Source organism: Sinohyriopsis cumingii, chromosome 8 (assembly GCF_028554795.1).
Source record: "Sinohyriopsis cumingii isolate HCF-2022 chromosome 8, ASM2855479v2, whole genome shotgun sequence".
Classification (NCBI taxonomy): domain Eukaryota; kingdom Metazoa; phylum Mollusca; class Bivalvia; order Unionida; family Unionidae; genus Sinohyriopsis; species Sinohyriopsis cumingii.
Window position 1 is genome coordinate 98,838,393 of NC_142968.1, and position 19,324 is coordinate 98,857,716.

At 39.2% G+C, this 19,324-nt stretch overlaps 1 protein-coding gene across 1 annotated transcript in view; it reads left to right on the forward strand.

Moving 5' to 3' along the window:
• Positions 1-977: 977 nt before the first annotated feature.
• The window catches only part of LOC149794220 (uncharacterized), a 40,038-nt gene continuing 21,691 nt past the window's right edge, over positions 978-19,324 (forward strand). Inside the window, exons 1-2 of the mRNA XM_089968335.1 lie at positions 978-1,326; positions 18,918-18,990. Of these exons, the coding sequence (XP_089824461.1) occupies positions 18,927-18,990 (64 nt within the window). The 5' untranslated portion in view covers positions 978-1,326; positions 18,918-18,926. The remainder of the gene's footprint in view (positions 1,327-18,917; positions 18,991-19,324) is intronic.

Below are 19,324 nucleotides of genomic sequence, written 5' to 3' on the forward strand. Positions count from 1 at the left end.
TCTTTAAAACAAATTAGTATATTAGCATTAGTGTTATGCATGAATATAAGCTAATTATGCTTAGTTTGTTATTGCTTTCGCAATATGTCTTGTCGCCGTATTGTGTCTGCAAAGGCTTTAATTACGGGGAAATTAGAAGTCTTAGAACACATGAGTGAAGTCAACTTAAATTTATAAACTGTTGTATTAAGTGAAAGAAATGAAGATTTAAAGTGTTTATATATATATATATATATATATATATATATATATATATATATATATATATATATATATATATATATATATATATATATATATATATATATATATATATGTGTGTGTGTGTGTGTGTGTGTGTGTGTGTGTGTGTGTGTTCATTTTGTAATGAAATTAAGAAATAAATGAGTACAAAGCAAATTTGCTTTCATCCATATACCATTGTTAGAAGAATATCCAAACATTATACCTTTTGACCTTACATAACCCATATATACATATTAAAGGGCGAAGACCCACACGAGTGCGTTTCTTGAATTGATCTATTCACTGTGACGCACTATGATAGACTGTTTCGATCCCTAGCCTTCAGACGATCGCTAATCAAAAGGATCAGTCATGAATTAACTTTTTGATACGGTTAATGTATCTGTATTTTAAATTTCTTGAAGGAAGGTAATGTTTAAATGTTTATGCTAAAATATGGCTTGTGTGCAACACTGTTTTCTCTAAGTATTTAACCAACATTTGTTAAAACTTGCACTGCTTGCTAGTAATAAAGTTTTTTTTTTTAAAAATATATATAAATCTTTATCATGTAAACTTTATGTGGCGTTTTATAGCCCTACAGTGCTGGTGCACCGTAAAATCCACAATCAAGTAATCAACGTTAAGCTTGAAGTTATTGAACAGTTGCCAAGTCTTTCATATGACCTTTTGAGTATATGTATCTATACATACATGTTTGTTTATCAACTAAGATTGCTGGTGACATGCTATTATCTATATCTGCACACACTGTTAGCTAATATTACAGACCTGTTGAACCATACCAATGTAAGGTAGTCTTTTGAATGTTATTCAGTTGGCGAATAGTGTATAACTATTTCAAGTGACTTTTTTATTGTTGTCGGTATAGGTATTATTGACTCTACCCAAGAACAAATGGAAAGTATGTTTCAAAAGTACCAGATAATGTAGTACTATATTAAATGCACTGTCATAATAGACAGTATACGTACCCAGGAATTTACCTATAGTGTATATATAAAAGTGAAAGACTTTCGTATTGCATCGTCGCTTATAAGAGTGAATTTGCTGTGAAAACGACATTGGGGCCTACTTTCGGTAAGTACGACATAACGTTTGTTCCCTTACCACACTAAGCGTTTGAGACAAGTATGGTACCTATATTAACTTGTATGTCTGCTGCGTGTTTACAAACTGATTATACAACGAAATGCATGTATGTACATGTCTGCAGATATATGTATGAATAGAGATGGGTATACATATACACAATACATAATTTCACTCTTTATTATCAGGCATCCTCGAGTAGGATAGCGCTTTCCCACTACATCTGGCGTGTAATTTTACTTATCTATATTAATTTTCATACGCACTGATTTCTGTTATGTGTATGCTGAATTATTGTGTGGCCGTCTTCATGTGTGTCTGTTGCACACGAATTCTTATGCCAGCGACACTTTTTCAGTCTCGCTTGGGGATGTGCACATACTCGACGGGTATAGAGTTTGGTGCGCTAGGACAATGTGATTATTGCCGTATCCCGCCCACCCATCTTCGAATCTCACATTGGGAACCACTTTAAAATTCTTTAACTTTTATGTTAGCATTATTTCCATTTAGATACATCAAAGCTATATTATCACACATCCTCTTGTGCCATCCAGGTAGTTGTGTAGTTAGATTTTAACTTTTATAAATGATGTACTGACCCTCCCACCCCCACCACGCCTTTCCCTCTAAATGTCTCCATGGTACTGCCATCCTGAACGCAACATATTACTTGCACAACTGATTCCATCAACAACAATCTCTCTCTCTCTCTCTCTCTCTCTCTCTCTATACATATATACATGCATGCATGCATGCACGCACGCACGCACGCACGCACACACACACACATACATACATACTACATACATACATACATACATATTGCATTGTTCTTAGGTAAGGACGGAGAAGTGTGTGTAATGGTTATGTCAGCCTTACAAGGTGTTTTGTTGTACATAAGTGTTGTATATAGTTGTTTACATCTCACTGTATTAAGGGTTAGGTAATTTATAGTGTAATGACGTAATAGTATGTGTGTACAAAAATACTCTGAAAGTCTAATGTACCTACCTAAATAAATACTGTTTGAGGGGGTGGGGAAATGTGTAGTGGTCAGCTAATAAGTTTTATGGATGTTGACCAAAACATGTTTAGAGGGGTAATCGGGGTGGGTGGGGGAGGGGGTGGGGGTGCCCTTGTCTAAATGTACGGGCACCCTTGGTCCCTAGGTCAAATTGTATGTCTTCTGTGTGTTTACAAAATTGTCATAAAGCGAAATACATGTATTTGCTTGTCAGCAGAGATATGAATTGATATATATAAGTTTAAATATAGACCATACATTATCTCACTCTTTATTAGCATGCATTCTCATTTATTATCCACAAACAGTATTTTCCACTCTGTCTGGTTTATATTTGTATACATGTTTACTAATTTCTATGCGCCTAGATCACTGCCATATGTATGTGGAATGACTGTGAGTGGGTATTCCTCGTGTGTTTGTTACCCACAAATGCTTATACCAGCAACTATGTTCCAGCCTGTCTTGGGGATGTGCGTATGATCGACGTGTCTTGTCTATGGTTTGGTACGTCCAGACAAAGCGATTAATGGCACCCCAAGTTCGAATCTCAGAAGGGGAATCACGTAAAAATTATCTAACCTGTATGATAATATTTTGTCCCTTAAGATGTTTTCAGGCTATATTATACTGCATCCTCATGTAGGATCCATGCAATAAAGGTTTAAAAGGACTGGACATACAAGCTTACTTGCACCACTGGATCCAGGGATAGTGCTTTCCTCTCCGACTGGTATATGTTGAATATAGTCCTACAATGTAACACGCCACCCCATATATTTTGCTTTGTACGTTGCCGTTTTACTGCCAATATAACGCCGTTCTGTAGCGCGTTAAGCTTATTAGCTTTAGTTTCAGACTGTTTACTATAGTAACTCTCCCGGCGGTGACTGACAGACCCCCTCCCTCCTGCAAAACATCCCACAGGCGCCCATATTTGTTGTATCGTTCTTAGGTTAGTACTGTGAAGAATGTATAATTGTAGTGTCAGACTTGGAGAAAGGCATGTTTGGTTTGTACTGGTATGGAAAATTTATATAGAAGTGATTCCTTTCCGTCCAATTAATGTTGAGGTAACCTAACTTAACGTAAAACTGTGTATGTAAAACAAAATGCAGTGAAAATATAATGTACCTATATGAACAACACGCCACGATTATACGAAAGCGCCCTGAGGAATGAAATATGAATATATTATTGAAAATATGTTGATCCGGTACATGAACATATTTACTTCTCTTTTCACACACAGACACACATACAGACACACACACACCTGATTCTGTATACAAATATATTTGTACCCGTTATTGCGCAGACATTGCAGGATAATTTACTTCCGTATTTAATATCTGTCAATGCTTTCTTATAACCTTTGACCCTGATATATATATTGCTAGATTTTTTTATTGACGTGAGCGGCATATATTTAATATCTTGCACTACACAGATACTCATGAATAGCAGAGACGTTAAACCTGACCTTGAAAAGACTGGGACATATTGTGACAGATTGCGAAAAGAGTTATTGGCGTCATTAGGGTGTTGCTAATGAAATACATGGGACTATGTAACGTCCTTCTTCTTGTACCAAACTGCTTCCCACAACGACGTGTCTTATAACTCGTTTTCCTGCTAAAGTTTGCGAGATATTTTTTTATTTGCTTTGGTAAATGCGAGACAGACAAAAGTGAAAGTTAGATTAGGAATTTTTTTTCTTTCTCACTTTGAGTCAATATACTACATAGCTTATTAATATAAATAGTCGACCATTGTTACCTCCAAGACTTTATCGAATAATTTGTTACTTATGCGACGTTATCAAATATAACATCAACCGGAGTGCTTTGTTCTTCTCTTAGTGCAATTCTAAGCGCATTATAATCCATTTAGTTTAAACAAAACATGCTGCTCCAAAATGATTTTCATGAAAATTTTCTAGCATGGGATATTGAAGAAAATATCAAGAGAAAAATACAAAATACAACTGCAAACTGTAACACACACTATATATATATATATATATATATATATATATATATATATATATATATATATATATATATATATATATATATATATATATATATATGTGTGTGTGTGTGTGTGTGTGTGTGTGTGTGTGTGTGTGTATGTTTGTGTGTGTGCAGTGGCGTCACTAGGGTTGGTGTCACTCAATGCGGTAACTCATGGTGTGACCCCATGGACCTCCTTCCTGCCAAAAAAAATTCGATTTCTTTTAGACAGTCATGTGCGGTAACTAATGGTGTCACCCCATTGACCCCCTTCCTAACACAAAGATTCTAAACGTTTATAGACAGTCATTTTGGTGCACCTCCCTCCGCCGTCGGTGTCACCGTGTGCGGTTCGCACCCACCGCACCCCTTAGTGACGCCACCCTGTGTTATTTGTGTGTGTGTGTGTGCTGCTAAAGAGTGAGTAGACGGATAGTTCTCATACACACAGGTAAAGACCAATTGTATTCAGCTTGGGCGATCTGTGTTTCAATTAATGAATCACACCGAAATGAGCAGTTGTACAGTGCACCATCTACAGATTTACAGTTAAATCATATCAAAACTTGCTCTCCCATTCTCGCGTATGCACGATCATCACCATTACACTTTGATACCCGAGCCCAGGTTTACTTCGTTCGGCTACAGAACGGCTACTGTTTGGATAGAGAATATTGTTAGACGTTTATCGGGAGTTTTCTGAATCAAACCAAACCAATAGTCTTCTCTTCGTCTGCAATTGTGAGAAAAATCTATTGAACACAGGTTTGCATGTGTCTGTTTGATATGTATATATTGATTTACCATAGTTCTAACCTGCATGCGATCAGCTTACCAATACATAATATAAATTTATTTTTACGATTCAACCAAAATGCTTCCGAAATAAACATAGTCAAACTTTACTAATTCTGGATCACTGAGGAAAAAAATGATGCTTACAATTGTTGATCTAGGTTAAAGGACATGCTACTGGGCCAGTATGTACGACCCTTGACTTGATAATGGTGGGGGATAAGTGAGTTATAAAGCAGACAGATCTCAATTTAAACCAGAAATGACTAAAATACATCTCTAAATGGATCTATGAATAATCTATGAAGGGGTGTGGACAGTACTCGCTTTTTAGACAAGACAATGAATGATGCAATCTGAAGCTGGTATTGAGTCATACATGATATGAATAGCATCATGTTATTGCTAGAAGTCAAGGACGATGCAATCATAACTAAGCTTACATCATTCTGCTGAACAAATTGCCCTATATCAGCTCTAGAAATCATACAGTATCGTGCGCCCTTATTTTCAGTATTTGAGTTTGCAAAGGGACACATTTCTGTTCAGCCAATGTGAGCAGAGGTGCCTCGTACTTATGTGAACAATGCAGAGACCTTCTGCTATGTTTGTCGTGAAGTGACGTTTGCATCACAAAAGCGCAGTATAACCATTATGGTTAAGAAAGCCCACCAACTTTATTTTGGCTGCTGAATTGGAAACCAGGACAAGATGTGGGCCCTAAACATATGCTGAAACTCTTGTGTAACAAATCTTTGCCAGTGGTTGAACAAGAAAAGGAACTCTATGCCTTTTGTAGTGCCGATGATTTAGAGAGAGCCAACAGATCATATCAGCAAATGTTATTTCTGCATGGTGCCTCCAGTTGGAAAAGGTGTGTCAAAGAAGAAAAGGTGGACTGCGTATTATCCAACATTCCGTCCGCTATACGCTCAGTACCCACGGAGAAGGACTGTCCGGTTTCTGAAGCACCAGAATAATTCTCACTTGAGTCAGACAAGGAAGAGGAAGATAATACAACATTTAGTCCTGAACCATGAATGTCACATAACCCACATGTTCTCCCATCCTCCTCCTCTGAACCATACCTCATAGCACAAGGTGAACTAAATGACATTGTGAGGGATTTGGAACTATCATTAAGTAAGACAGAACTGTCGAGCTACAAACTACAGCAGTGGAATCTCCTGGCAGGTTATGTTAGGGTTTCTGTGTTCCATGACCGTCAAAAGGATATTGTCCCATTCTTCTTCATGGAAGGTGATCTTGTATTCTGCAACGACATCGATGGTGTGATGGCAGCTGCTCTCAACATCGTTGATGATCCATATGTGTGGGGACTGTTTATTGATTCATCGAAGACTAGTCTTAAATCTGTTTTGCTGCATAATGGCAATGTATTGCCATCAATTCCAGTTGGACATTCAGTCCATATGAAGGAAACCTATGAAAACATGAAACAATTTTTGAGTTGCATAAACCATGACTAACATCAGTGACAGCTTTGTGGCGATTTCAATGTCCCGCCAATACCAATGATTTAAGATCTTGGAATAAGTCTTCCTAAATGACCATCCAATGGAGAATCATGGGTTAGACAAAGAATGTCTTGCTGGTTTGACATAGTAACACTAACTGGTCAGCTCGCTTATCACGCGTCACCAGCGGATACATCAGGTGGTCTTCGGTATCTCAAAGGGACCCCATTATGCACATAATAACAAAGTGGCACTAGCGTGGCATCCGTTTCGCTAATAGCCCTTTGAATGAAACAGGAGAGTACAAAATTGTGTACATGTGCGACTACGAGTGATTGATTTGTTACCCTGTTTAGAATGTGTGTGATCAATGCCTCTTGAGTGTTCAGTATTAGAAGCGAAATTGACTTCATCAAAAGACTGACCAAGAAACGCGTCAGATAAAGGGATAATATCCTTATCAGCACATTGTAATAATCATTTAAATAACTGAACCCTCTCACATCTTCACATAACATTAACTAGATTTACAGAGGGAAACTAAGTTAAGAACAGTAACAAATTTTGGGTTTAGGAGTGAATTAATTGCTTGCTCTCTTCTTCATCCATATACAAATCCCCAAGACTCCGCTACGAATTTATGTCACAAAATCTCCCTCGTGCTTTATTTCGTAACATCTTCACCTGACTTAATAATCTAACTGTAAATTGCTCCAAAGTATAAACAGGTTCATTATACAGAACAAACCTAAATAAACAACATATTTCTAGCTCCTTAGCTGTAACATATTATTGACTCGATAATTATAGTAACCTCGGCTCCCGGAGTTTTTGAATGGACTTGTACGCCTTAACGAAGTACATCTATAACTGTAACAATCAAATGCATATAACTAATGCAACGGACTTGTAATTTAAATTCTTGAACTAAGAAGTTTATATAATTTGAGACAGGGTTTATTTTCATATATAAATCAGGCATACTAAGACATCAGCCAATATCGAATGAAACATGGTACGACACCTGATGACCTTAGCCTATTGCAAGAAAAACTATATTGCCATACTTTTGTTCCCGCATATTATTATTGTTTTAGTCTGAAAAGATGGTTAGCATGTAAGTTCAGTGTACAATTTATAGTGACCGAATATGGCCATTTCGTATTATCGTCATGTCGCGGAGACAAACCAATAAAGTTCCAGTATTAGAAATTGACATCCCGACAAAATGCCACATTAACCCGATAAAACTACAGCGAAAATGCAACGGTCTTATTTTGTCGCTTGATCGCTATATTGTGTCGATTTGGCGCCTGAATTTTGCAGAGAGGTTACCAATTTGTTTCGTTGTGTTATCGTTTGGTTACATTGCGGTTTTGTCGCATTGTTGGATTGATGACTTTCAGTTCACACGTGTAAAGGAAGCATTATAGGATAACCATTTTCAATTAGCTGTTATATTTCCCGCGTATTTTACCTTGACCGGTGTAGGGAGGGAACACAATTCGAGCCCCTTAATACAATAGCACTATTCCTCTTTTATTGTTTTCACAGAAACAATTTCATGCATATTCAACATGTAGAAAAATATATAGAACTTTTCTTTAACTAAGACACCATTGGATAAGAAAGTACTTTTTATGTTATGTATATACTGAAATATGGCGTGATATTGGTTTTGTTTATCCATTAGGGATAGTACGAAATGTACATACCAACATACGACGACGCGACAAAGTTTTAACGTACGAAGGTCAATATAAATCAGGATTATACCGCTCCCGTGCGACAACTCAAAAGGTGAACACAATGAATTGCTAACGCTTCAGTGTGCTAAGCAATAACCTTTAGCGCCTCGCGCTATGAAGACAAAGACATTTGCCGGCAAGGATTCGAATCCCGCAGGCTTCGTATATGAAGGACCATAATCAACCATTCTACTCTCGTTAGGTGACGGTCAGCACAAATGATATTTGATGATGACAATCTGAGCTCGTATATTCCATAATGTTTCAAACAATTTGCTGACGAGTCGTAAGATACAATTCACCGATCATTGTAATCTGTATCAATGTTACTTTAGTTTGAGTGCTTTTAGAACAAATTGTGTATGCACTAAATAACATGGTTTTGTCTTCGTACTTACAATAAATGCGACATCCAAGGTTGTTTCGGAAAAAGATCTAGAGACATTGTAGGCAGCTTAATAAACCTAATCACACCCACTTATAAATCGTTTGCTTCGTTTGCAACCATCTTCTTAGCTATTTATCTGAAGTCGTTCTGGACTGCAATTATGACGTAGAAGTAATGTAACATTAACTTTATCTTCAAACATTATCACATCAAGTTTGGAGACTTCAACCAACGTTTTTAATCTTTGTGTTGTTTAGTATGTGCTCTTTATATAATTCGGTATGCATTCCTTAACGCTTGGATTGCTAACCATTGTAAATTCGCCAGACACGTTCTAACTTCCTCCAGGTCATTCTCTAAGACATATTTCACAGTGTATCCTTTATTCCATGGATTGTATCTATTGTTTTATTTTTGATGCTTCTCAGAATCTTCTGTCTCTCTAACTGTTTGTAAAGCCTGTACAAGAAATATTGAGCATCTGAAACATTATTGCTGTTATCGATTTGTTTCTGCAGTTATGATTTTCTTTTCACCTTTTTACACGAGGTCTGTTCATTAGTTGTTAATTTATTATCATCATCATGCTATTTCCATTTCTATAGATCTTTCCAATACTGATTTTTTAGTTTCATCCGTACTTATTCAGTGATGAGTTTTCAAACTTTCTGTTGTGTATGGGCTGCACTACTGATAGTGAATCGGAGATGACTCAGTGTAAATACGTTTCCTTTTGAAATATTTCAGGGCAAGGTCTATTGCCCTGATTTCGGCTGAATGCGGTCGATGCTCCTTATGGTAAGCCTGTATGATTTATATTACCTAAGGCTGCAACATCTTTTTCCCCCTCTTTGACAAGATGTGTAGATGATGGAATGGTTTTTGTCGTATTATTTCCATCGCGTAGCGTAAAAAGGACTTTTGATTGTTTAAGTAGCCAGGGAGGTGTTGTAGAGATGGACGTCTTATGGATTTTAGAACGGTCAATTTTTGTACCTGAAAGGGGTGCTTGAACATTATGCTAAGTCAGGTGGACTGGTTTGGATTTGTCAGTCGTTATTTGATTTTGGATTAATTGTCACTACAGTTGTGAAGGCATGACCGGAAAGGGAGGTTCTAGCTTGCACAAGCTTTGCGGCCTCTGTAAAGCGGGTGCTGGATGTGTACCTAGCCCTTTGTATATCCTTCTCGTATTTTGTGTTTCACAATCCCTGTAGTTGGTGTGGCAGCCCTTTCCACAGTTGACGCAATACGGAGTGACTCTGCCCTCTGGTTCCCGATGAGAAGGGTCCTTGCATCGGCCGCACACTTAACTTTCTGAGCATTTGTTTCATGATGACTGTATTTCAGACCCTTGAAGCATTGAAGGAGGTTTAGTATTTAAACCGTAACGTATACAATTCCAACTTCGACTACATTAGGTATTGTTGGTTTGTTGAAGGTGAATATAGTGGTATTTGTGTCCTGTAAATTGTTACGTTTTTCACGAATTATACGAATGCCACCTTCATTTGTCATCCCTTCGAGGATTTCTATTTCGCTAGATCAACTAAAGTCACGACAATGAATGACACCTTTGGAAGTACTTAATAATGTGTAATTGGTTATCGTGGAATGTCTTCATTCTATTGGACATTTTCAGTATGTGCTTTTCGCTCACACTCTACAAGTAAGCCAACTGATTTGAGCTTTTTTCACACGTTTGGGTTTGCCGATTAATCTAAGTATAGTACGTGAAAGGATTCCATGCCACATGGTTCATCTTTAAAATCTGACATGGTTTTACTTCTCTTGAGTTGAGTATATTGGTTTTAATTTTCCATTTTGTGTTTTTTGATTGATTCATCACCAGTGTCCACCTACCCGTCCCGGAGTCCAAGCAAGGGGACACTTTTCAAGTGGCAGGGATATACAGATGGTATATTCAGTAGGCAAAATCAATTCCTGATGGATCCGTTAAGATATGCTCAGTTGGTAATCTTGTGTTACGTGTATAGGCTCTAATAAACAGTAACAAAAGAAAGTGTGAAAACTACAAGCTTTTCAAAAAAATTAACAAATAATTTAATTCTCTGGAAAAACACTGTAAAAGTAAAAAATAAGAACTTGAGGTTTTAAGAATCAAATCCAAATATAATCCAAGAATAATCCACGAGTTAAATTTTAGAAGTCATAGTAATGAAATGTTCAGATGAATTCAAGTTCGAGTCCTGAAGAAGAATCCAAAATGGAAGCCGATGACGTACACTGTAGTCAGCACAGCGCTGATGTGTTTACTGTCCTTTGAGAACCACATAAAATAATATTGAAGTGTTTCAATTCCGAATACAATTTAAATTAATGTTTTTATCCAAGAATTCTGTATGAATATTCAAATATTTCCAGGATGAAGAATTAATATTTTAGAACCCAAATAATTTGAATACAAATTAAAATATAACTCCAAATGGTCACAAACACACTTTCCAGTGTAAAGGTAAAATCCTAAGCTGAGACTATTTCTATATAGACAAAGGTTATACAGTCAAATAATGCCCAAAACAGGTACCCGTATGATGGTCACGTGATCGCACTCCAGAACAGTTTAGAAGGTATTTACATGTCTAAGGTCACGCATTCCAGCCTCAATTTCACTATTATCATTCACACGTTAAGAGTGGATTTAAAAAAGTAATTGTTTTGCTTTATTCTCAATCAAGGCCAGGTACTAGGCCAGCAAAAGATACAAAGTTTGGTGCTTACAACTAAACAATCAGGTCAAACTAATTTCTGGAAAGTATCATATTCCTAGTAAACATAATTACATTACTTTGACATGCAATGAAATAAAAATAAAAAGATTTTAAAACCTACAAACATTTAAATGAAATCAAATATAAATTAAATCAAATATACATAAGAGTAATACCGAATTACCTCCCGATTGACCAGTTAATCTACCCGTTTTAGGAAGTCTTTCGAGAGCATGTAAAAGTACAAATAAACGCATAGACTATAAGTAGCCACTAGGGTATCAAGAGAGATACAAGCTTAAGAAAAGAACATGTGAGCAAGTAAATGAACAACCCATCTAGATAGGTAGAGGCAAACGTAGTGTATTGTATTTTAAAGCCTCTGTTCAACTACGAATATCCTTTCCTCCCCGGACACTGGCCGCATCGCACGCAAAAAGGTTACCTCCACTCGGTCGCCACTTGCAACGCGCATCGAGGATGCGTCAAGCCAATTCTACAACCCTGAACCTGCAGGGGCTACTATATCTGGAAATCCAGTGTGTGTTTGTGCGTGATTTGGATTTTTACCTAGCTTTAACAATTTTCCAGTCATATCGCCACGATGTCAGCGGTGTGGCAGTTTATCTAGCATGTCTAGCATTGGGGCATCATGCTGCCGACACAAAGCATCATATCCCACCAAGTCAAATTGACACCAGGCCAACCAATTCTAAAATTAACCTGTTAGTGTTGAGTGCCAAGTGAGGCAGCTGCTAGTAAAAATGTTAAGTCTTTGGTATGACTCGACAGGGGTTCGAACCAGAGTCTTCCCACATCCGAGATGAACACTAACGGCTCATGCCACCGGCGCGCTCCGGATATTGAGTTTTTGTTCTTTGGCATAAATAGTTTAACTGCTTTTATAGATTTTTGCTCTTCATGCTCACTGTTTGCAGGTTTTATTTTCTTCAGATTCCACAGTTGAATTTGCAAACACTAAATATATTTTCTTAATATTTTATCTCCATTATTTCAAATTCTTCGTCGTTTAAAGTTTTTCAGTTTTTCCCTCGATGTTCTGTTTTGTGTACTAAGTTGTAATCCTGAATTTAGAGATCTATTAGGCTCGTATATGGACAAAACTACAAACTGCACATAGGTTCCATATAATTATTCCGCATTTTGCATCCATATTTTCTGCATTATATCTTACACACCACTGAAATAATTTCCTCTTATTCAGTGTCATAAATGTGCAAATCTCTAGATACAACATGTCTTAAACGGTCATGAACACATTTAATTTAAATAGGTGATTGCATATTCTAAAATCTTCATATTTAAACAAGTGATGGCATATTCTAAAACGTTCATATCATTTCGTGATTTGTGTCGTGAAGATCAATTAGTACCCTCTTATTTTGCCGATTTCAGTCGACACATTTCGTAAGTAATTCCACTATGGGTCCATGCAGATCCAAGACGTAAATCTCTAGCAGAGTCTTGATGACAATACTTTACGTAGGGGACGTTCTTGTCCATAGTTAACGTACGATGTAATTTATATTGGGGTTTCGTTTGATAACTACCTTGAATTAAGCTTCCGACTTCTCTGAGCTGGCTTGAACAATAAAAGTTTTTTTCTTCTGTTTCAAGTTTCCTGACTACAAACTTTCAAAGCCTGGTTCAGGTCAATATAATTAATGTAGTGGTCCAACCGATTCCTAGCAACAAATTCTCATAAAGGGCTCGAATTTCAGTTTTATTCTCGTGGAACGATGTGCGACTGCGATCAGTCGTAGGGTGGAGCCCGTCTTCTGCACTTTGATTGACCAGGTCAAACGCCTTAGTCAGGTCTATGAAGGATATGTAGAGGGCCATCTGCTGATTGCGACACCTCTCATGCAAATGGCGTCGTGAGAAAATCATGTCTGCAGTTGACCTGCCGGCTCGAAATACTGGGAAGCTGGATAGACGCGAGAGGCTAGGGTCTGCAAGCGCACCAAGTCAATACGGGCGAAAGCCTTTCCGACGATGCTGATGAGTTAGATGCCCCGGTAGTTGTTGCAGCCTCTACGGTCTCCTTTGTTCTTTTACAAAGTGACGATGTTAGTGCCAGGCGTGTCCTGGGGTGTGTGTCCCTGTGTTCCCAACAGAGACAGAGGAGTGTGTGCAGGGGCTGAAGCAGGGCTGATTTCCCGCTCTTGAGGATCTCAGGCGGAATGCCGTCGTTTCCAGGAGCCTTCCCACATGCAAGACAATCGATGCCTTCCAGGGTGGGCGGCGTGTCTAGTTCCTCCATTACTGGCATGTCTGAGATAGCACCCAGGGCGGTGTCGATGACGATGTTTTGGGTTGCATACAGATCGAGATATTGCTTGACCCATAATCGCAGTTGTTTTCCCTGTTCTGTGATGAATTGTCCTGTCTTGGACCTGAGGAGAACGGTCTTGAAGGTGGGGGGCCTGTAGCTTTCTTGATACCCTCAGACATTCCTACTGCATCTCCGGTGTCGGCAGCTGTCTGTATACTGGTGCAGAGGTTCAACCAGTAGGTGTTGGCGCAGAGATGGGCGGTCTGCTGTGTCTTGTTCCTTGCAGTGCTGAGGGCTTGTAGTGTACTAGGGCTAGGTGCAGCCTTGTATGGCAGCAGGACTTTTCTCTTCGTCTCAGTCACGGGCTCCATCTTATCCCAGTTGGCCTCATACCAGTCGACATTTTTGCTCTCCTTCTTCTCGTAGGCAGTGATGGCTGAAGTGTACACACGGTCACGGAGGTGGAACCACTTGGAGTCGATGGTGTGATCAGATGTCGCTTTAGTGAGAGCTTCATGCAGTTTGATGATGAACTGCTGTCTTTTCTCTGGGTAGCTTCACAGCAGGTGATAATGCGTTTCGTCCCTTCCTCTTTGCATGGTGCATGTTGTTGGTTATTATTCGCACCTTGCTGGCCACGAGGGAATTGTCGGTGTCACAGTCGGCACTGTGGTAGCTGCGGGTGAGGATGACACTGGCGGGTTCCGTACGCCTGGTGATGACGAGTTCTAGTTGGTGCCAGTGGCATGAACGTGGGTGTCTCCATTACACCTGGTGGATCTCCTTATATTTGAAGAAAGTGTTCGTCACACTTAGGCTGTGGGAGCAGCGCATCTGCAGCAGTCGCTGACAATTACTGTTGATATTGCCACTTCCGTGATGACCGAGACAGGTGGGCCAGGCATCGTGGTCAGCTCCCACTCTAGCATTGAAGTCTCCTAGTAGGTAGAGGCCTTCAGTGTTGAGGATACTGGATATTGCCTGATCCAGAGCCTAATAGAATATTTCTTTCTCCTCGTTAGTGGAGCAGAGGGATGGGGCATACACGTTGAAGATGCTGACTGGGCCTTGGGATGTTCATAGCCGGAGGTCAATTATTCTCTCAGGTACCTGATGACGGAGGTTCAATGAAGGCGACTAGCGTATTATTTACAGCAAATCCGACACCGTGCTGCCTAGGTTTATTTGAGGGCGTCCCTTGCTACAAGAAGGTTTAGTTGCCTTCGCTGATGGTGCAGCTGTCAGCCAGTCGGATCTCCTGGAGGCAGACAATGTTGATGTTCAGTCGGGAGAGTTCTCTGTCAATGACGGCAATGCGCAACATTGGAGGCCTTCCCAGTCATCAGCAGAGTCAATCAAGGCCGAGTCCTTGCGTCGACGCTCATAGCCATATTCTTCTCCATGCTTCTCCAGTACGCCTTCGAAGACTGCAGAGAGGGAGTGTACATCCACACCAGGGTTGACTGCAAGCTGTTGAACATCGCCCGTCTCTGTGCTAAGACTAAAGTCACAGAGGTCCTCATCCGTGAACTGCTCTTCGCTTTGACATCACACACGTAAGATGGACTGAAGCAGTTGGTTTGTGGTATGCTGCCTCCGCCACGCCTGTAAGCAGTTTGGAGTGATCATCAGCATAAAGAAAATGAACGCCATGGCGCAGAACGCAGACTCCACTCCATCCGTCACCATCGATGGGTACAACTTGGAAGTTGTTGAGAACTTCACATACCTCGGGTCCACCATCTCCAGCTCCCTCTGCATTGATTATGAGGTGAACGGATGGATTGCCAAGTCATCAGCAGCAATGGACAGACTGAACCATAAGGTCTGGAACAACTCCAACCTCACTGAGAAGATCAAAGGACCTGTTATACGGGGAGTTCGCAGAAGGTGCAAAACCGACTGGACGGCCACATCTGTGCTACAAATATGTTTGCAATAAGAACATGAAGGTGGCCAACTTCAATGTCAACGACTAGGAGAACTGTGCTAGCGACCGTTACACTTGGCACCTAGCTGTCTGACAGGGAGTTCAAAAAGCCGAGAAAGATTTTAACATAAAGCAAATGGAACGAGAGCCAGAAAGAATGCTACTATCCACCATGACTTGGACCACACTACACATATTTTTGTCTGTTCCGTATCGACAGCGTTAGCGTTCCGGTTTGGTATCAGCATATAAAGTCGTTGGAAGCTTTTAATTTACGCCAGCACAGTCTATAACTCCGCAGTGGTAAATGTCTGATCTTCTTAGCAACAGAATACAGCTTGGTAATGCAATCATTCTGAGACCGTCTGCCGACGCAAGAATTTACGAATTAAAGCGTATTCTTTTGTAAAGTATTCTACATTGATTCCTGTTGAGATAACTCCGAAAACAAATTCACCTGGTGTGTCTATGATAGTTGATGACATCGAGAACAACAACTCGGCTGCCCAACCAAACCAAATCGGCTTTCTTAGCATAGCTGGCCAAATCTCCTTTTGCGCTGCTCTGGTTGTGTCGTCTGGTTGTGTCGTGTAATACTTTTAAAGTGACCATAATCCGCTCCCCATTGTCATATTCGAAAGTACTGAAGTTATATTGACATGTGCTAACACAGCTGTTTTATTTTTAGCAACTTACTTGTTGATTTTGCTAACTTGAGTCGGGATTGTTGCCGTGGATGGAAACGCAATTTGAACCTTTTATCTACCAATGTCTGCTGTGCTAACTGTCTTACTCGACCGAGATACAATTAAAACGCCCTCGATCCCAGATTTTTCAATCGACCACGAGGGAGGTTTTGATGCTGTCATTGGATCGCATTGCAACTTGTTTAGCAAGCTGCTCCGCGTGCGCGATCAGTCCGCGAATACCTTTGGTAAGCATGTGAAGAATCACTAGACGATATCGCCAAGACCATTTATGTAATATGTCGCGTAAACGTTTTTTCGTGCGTCGATAACACGAACAAGTCTTACACATATGCGTACGATTTTCATTCTATTAAATATCAATTCGATCTATACTATACAGTTGTATCTTTCAGGGTCTCTCTTCGCAGGCTCAACACGTGCCCGTTCTGGTTTACCAGGGACATGTACTTGTGCGAGTCAGGGAGTTTTGCATGTAGGATACACATGCGAGGGATTATTATTCGACATAAGATCATCCTGCGGTACATTCTGACAGAGCCCGAATAATGCATAGTCTTAAGAGGCAATGCTTCCAGTGGCTAAACAAAAACAGTAACAACACCTGAAAGCGTCACGGATTAGATTAACCCGGATCATTGAGGTAATCCTCAGGCGCGATATGGGAATCTCATTTTCTTCATAGCGGCAACACACCTTTCACAGGGACGACTGTGTGATGTTAACAACGCATTGCAAAGATTCGGTCCAGACTGTAGAGCTTAGTGAGGGTTTGTATATCCGTATGAATGATTCAGACATTTTGTCGGTCACCGACACAACCCTCAAGCGGATTTCATCATTGATTCAATGCCGTTCGCCCTCGTGAGAAGTCCACAAACGTTTCAGCGTGTGCAAACATTCGACGAGAGCACTGGTGTATTATTCGTTCAATGCCTCCGAACTGTCGCCATCGGATATCATACTAACTGTAATAAGCGCCCAATGACTTTAGTGAGATCTTGAGTGTGCAGGATTCCTCGGTATCGAAAAAGCCATGTGGAATTGTGGCTTGATTGACGAAAAAGAGATTCTTGAAGTCACTCTCAGGTTGTATCTACAACCACAAGCTTCATCGTGGCATTGATTTAATGAAGAGTAGGAAGCCCCTAAGAAATCATTATCGGTGTGTTATACATCATAGATATCTACAATTAGTCTGTGATTAACGAGCTCAATGTCTCTGTGTTTATGATTTAGCCGGTCAGCAACTGCTGACAAATCGATGTGTCGTCTTTTGACATTGTATTCGATATTATAGCAGCTAAATTGCTTCCCATGATTGCGTGTATGCGATCACGTTCGTGTCCAAATTCGAACGATACTTTTCATCCCTCAGTACCAAAGTCAATTGTGAGGAAACTAGACTGTCCCGAAATTAATCACACCACAACGGGTCATAGGCACAACAGGTCCAATGAACATTTGCAAGGTTTCGCTCGCCAACCCACGAAAAATCAGCAGTTATTCCGGGTTAAGTTTCACACGTGTCCGTATTGTCGGGTGACATATAGCTCGTCTGCGTTATTGTGCCAGTCTCGAGAAATCAATATCAGAGGGTGTGTATTGCTGTTCAATCTTCACATCGTTGCACACGGCAAGATTATTCGCGCCGAGGACATGGTCGTTGATGATATATGGTATATATGGACGTACCATTTAAAATGAAATCTTTACATGCATTTCTAGAAGAACACATGCGGCATGTTTGTGATATTTACCCACTTTAGTATCAAGCTTACATGGGACCTGGGTTACAACAAAATAAAATAAAAAGAAAATAAGTCGTTTCCATTGCAACATGTTCTAGACTTAGAACAAGTAAGCAAATTAGGTGTATTTTATTTATATTATAATCGCGTGATTATACCAAAATTCTACAAATTATATATTCAACCTAGTGATTTGCTGAACAATTCATTCCTTGCAGTGAGAATCGTCTTGTTTGATTCATTGAATAACTTATTATTATAATATTTGCATGCTGCATTGAAATTCCTATTCATTGTCTTAGCACAAGTTGGTTATAATATAACTGTTACCGAATGAAATCGCTTGGATAAATATCGAGTTACCTTTTCTATCAAATATCATTTTGTCTAATTGCTTAAGAGTGAATGCGAATTTATCACAGCTTTAAACAAACTCATACGAAAGGTCATGCAACTGATTAGACCAAGTCATCTTATTGTAAAAGACTGGCAAGTTTTCCCAATGCTACATGATGAAGAAGAAAAAAAAAACAACCAACGAAACAGAACAAAACAAAAACAAATGCACTAAAAGAACAAAAAAGAAATCGATAATGTGCATGTGATAATTTATTTAATGAATTTATTTAACTTGAATTTTGACAATCATTATAATTAATAGGTTAATGTTTGCGCCTGTCTACGTGCAATAATATCTTTCTCTTACTTGCAGATTAACAAGATGGTCAAAGCCTTGTTTTGCTGTTTGTTCTTACCGGTAACTGTATTGGCTGCATTGTGTACAGGTCGGTAATGTGATATAATTACGTTTTCATACGTTTTTAAATACATGGCATATGCTCTATTATATAATTCAAAAGATATATGAGTTTATGAACGTATATTTATCTTTATATTTTAACAGAAGAGTGTATGTCTATTTCCTTCTCTCACTCCACTTTCATCCTTTCGCTCTCACCTGAGACAATCTTCTAGAGAAAACTGACTATAAAAAAGAAAATATGGACATTTTTGTCGTGATAGGAAATACAAGAAAACAATCAGTATTCGCTCTAACCAGAACCTTTTTAATTTACTTTGTGAAAAATGGCATCGGTGAACTAATTCCGACATTCAGTA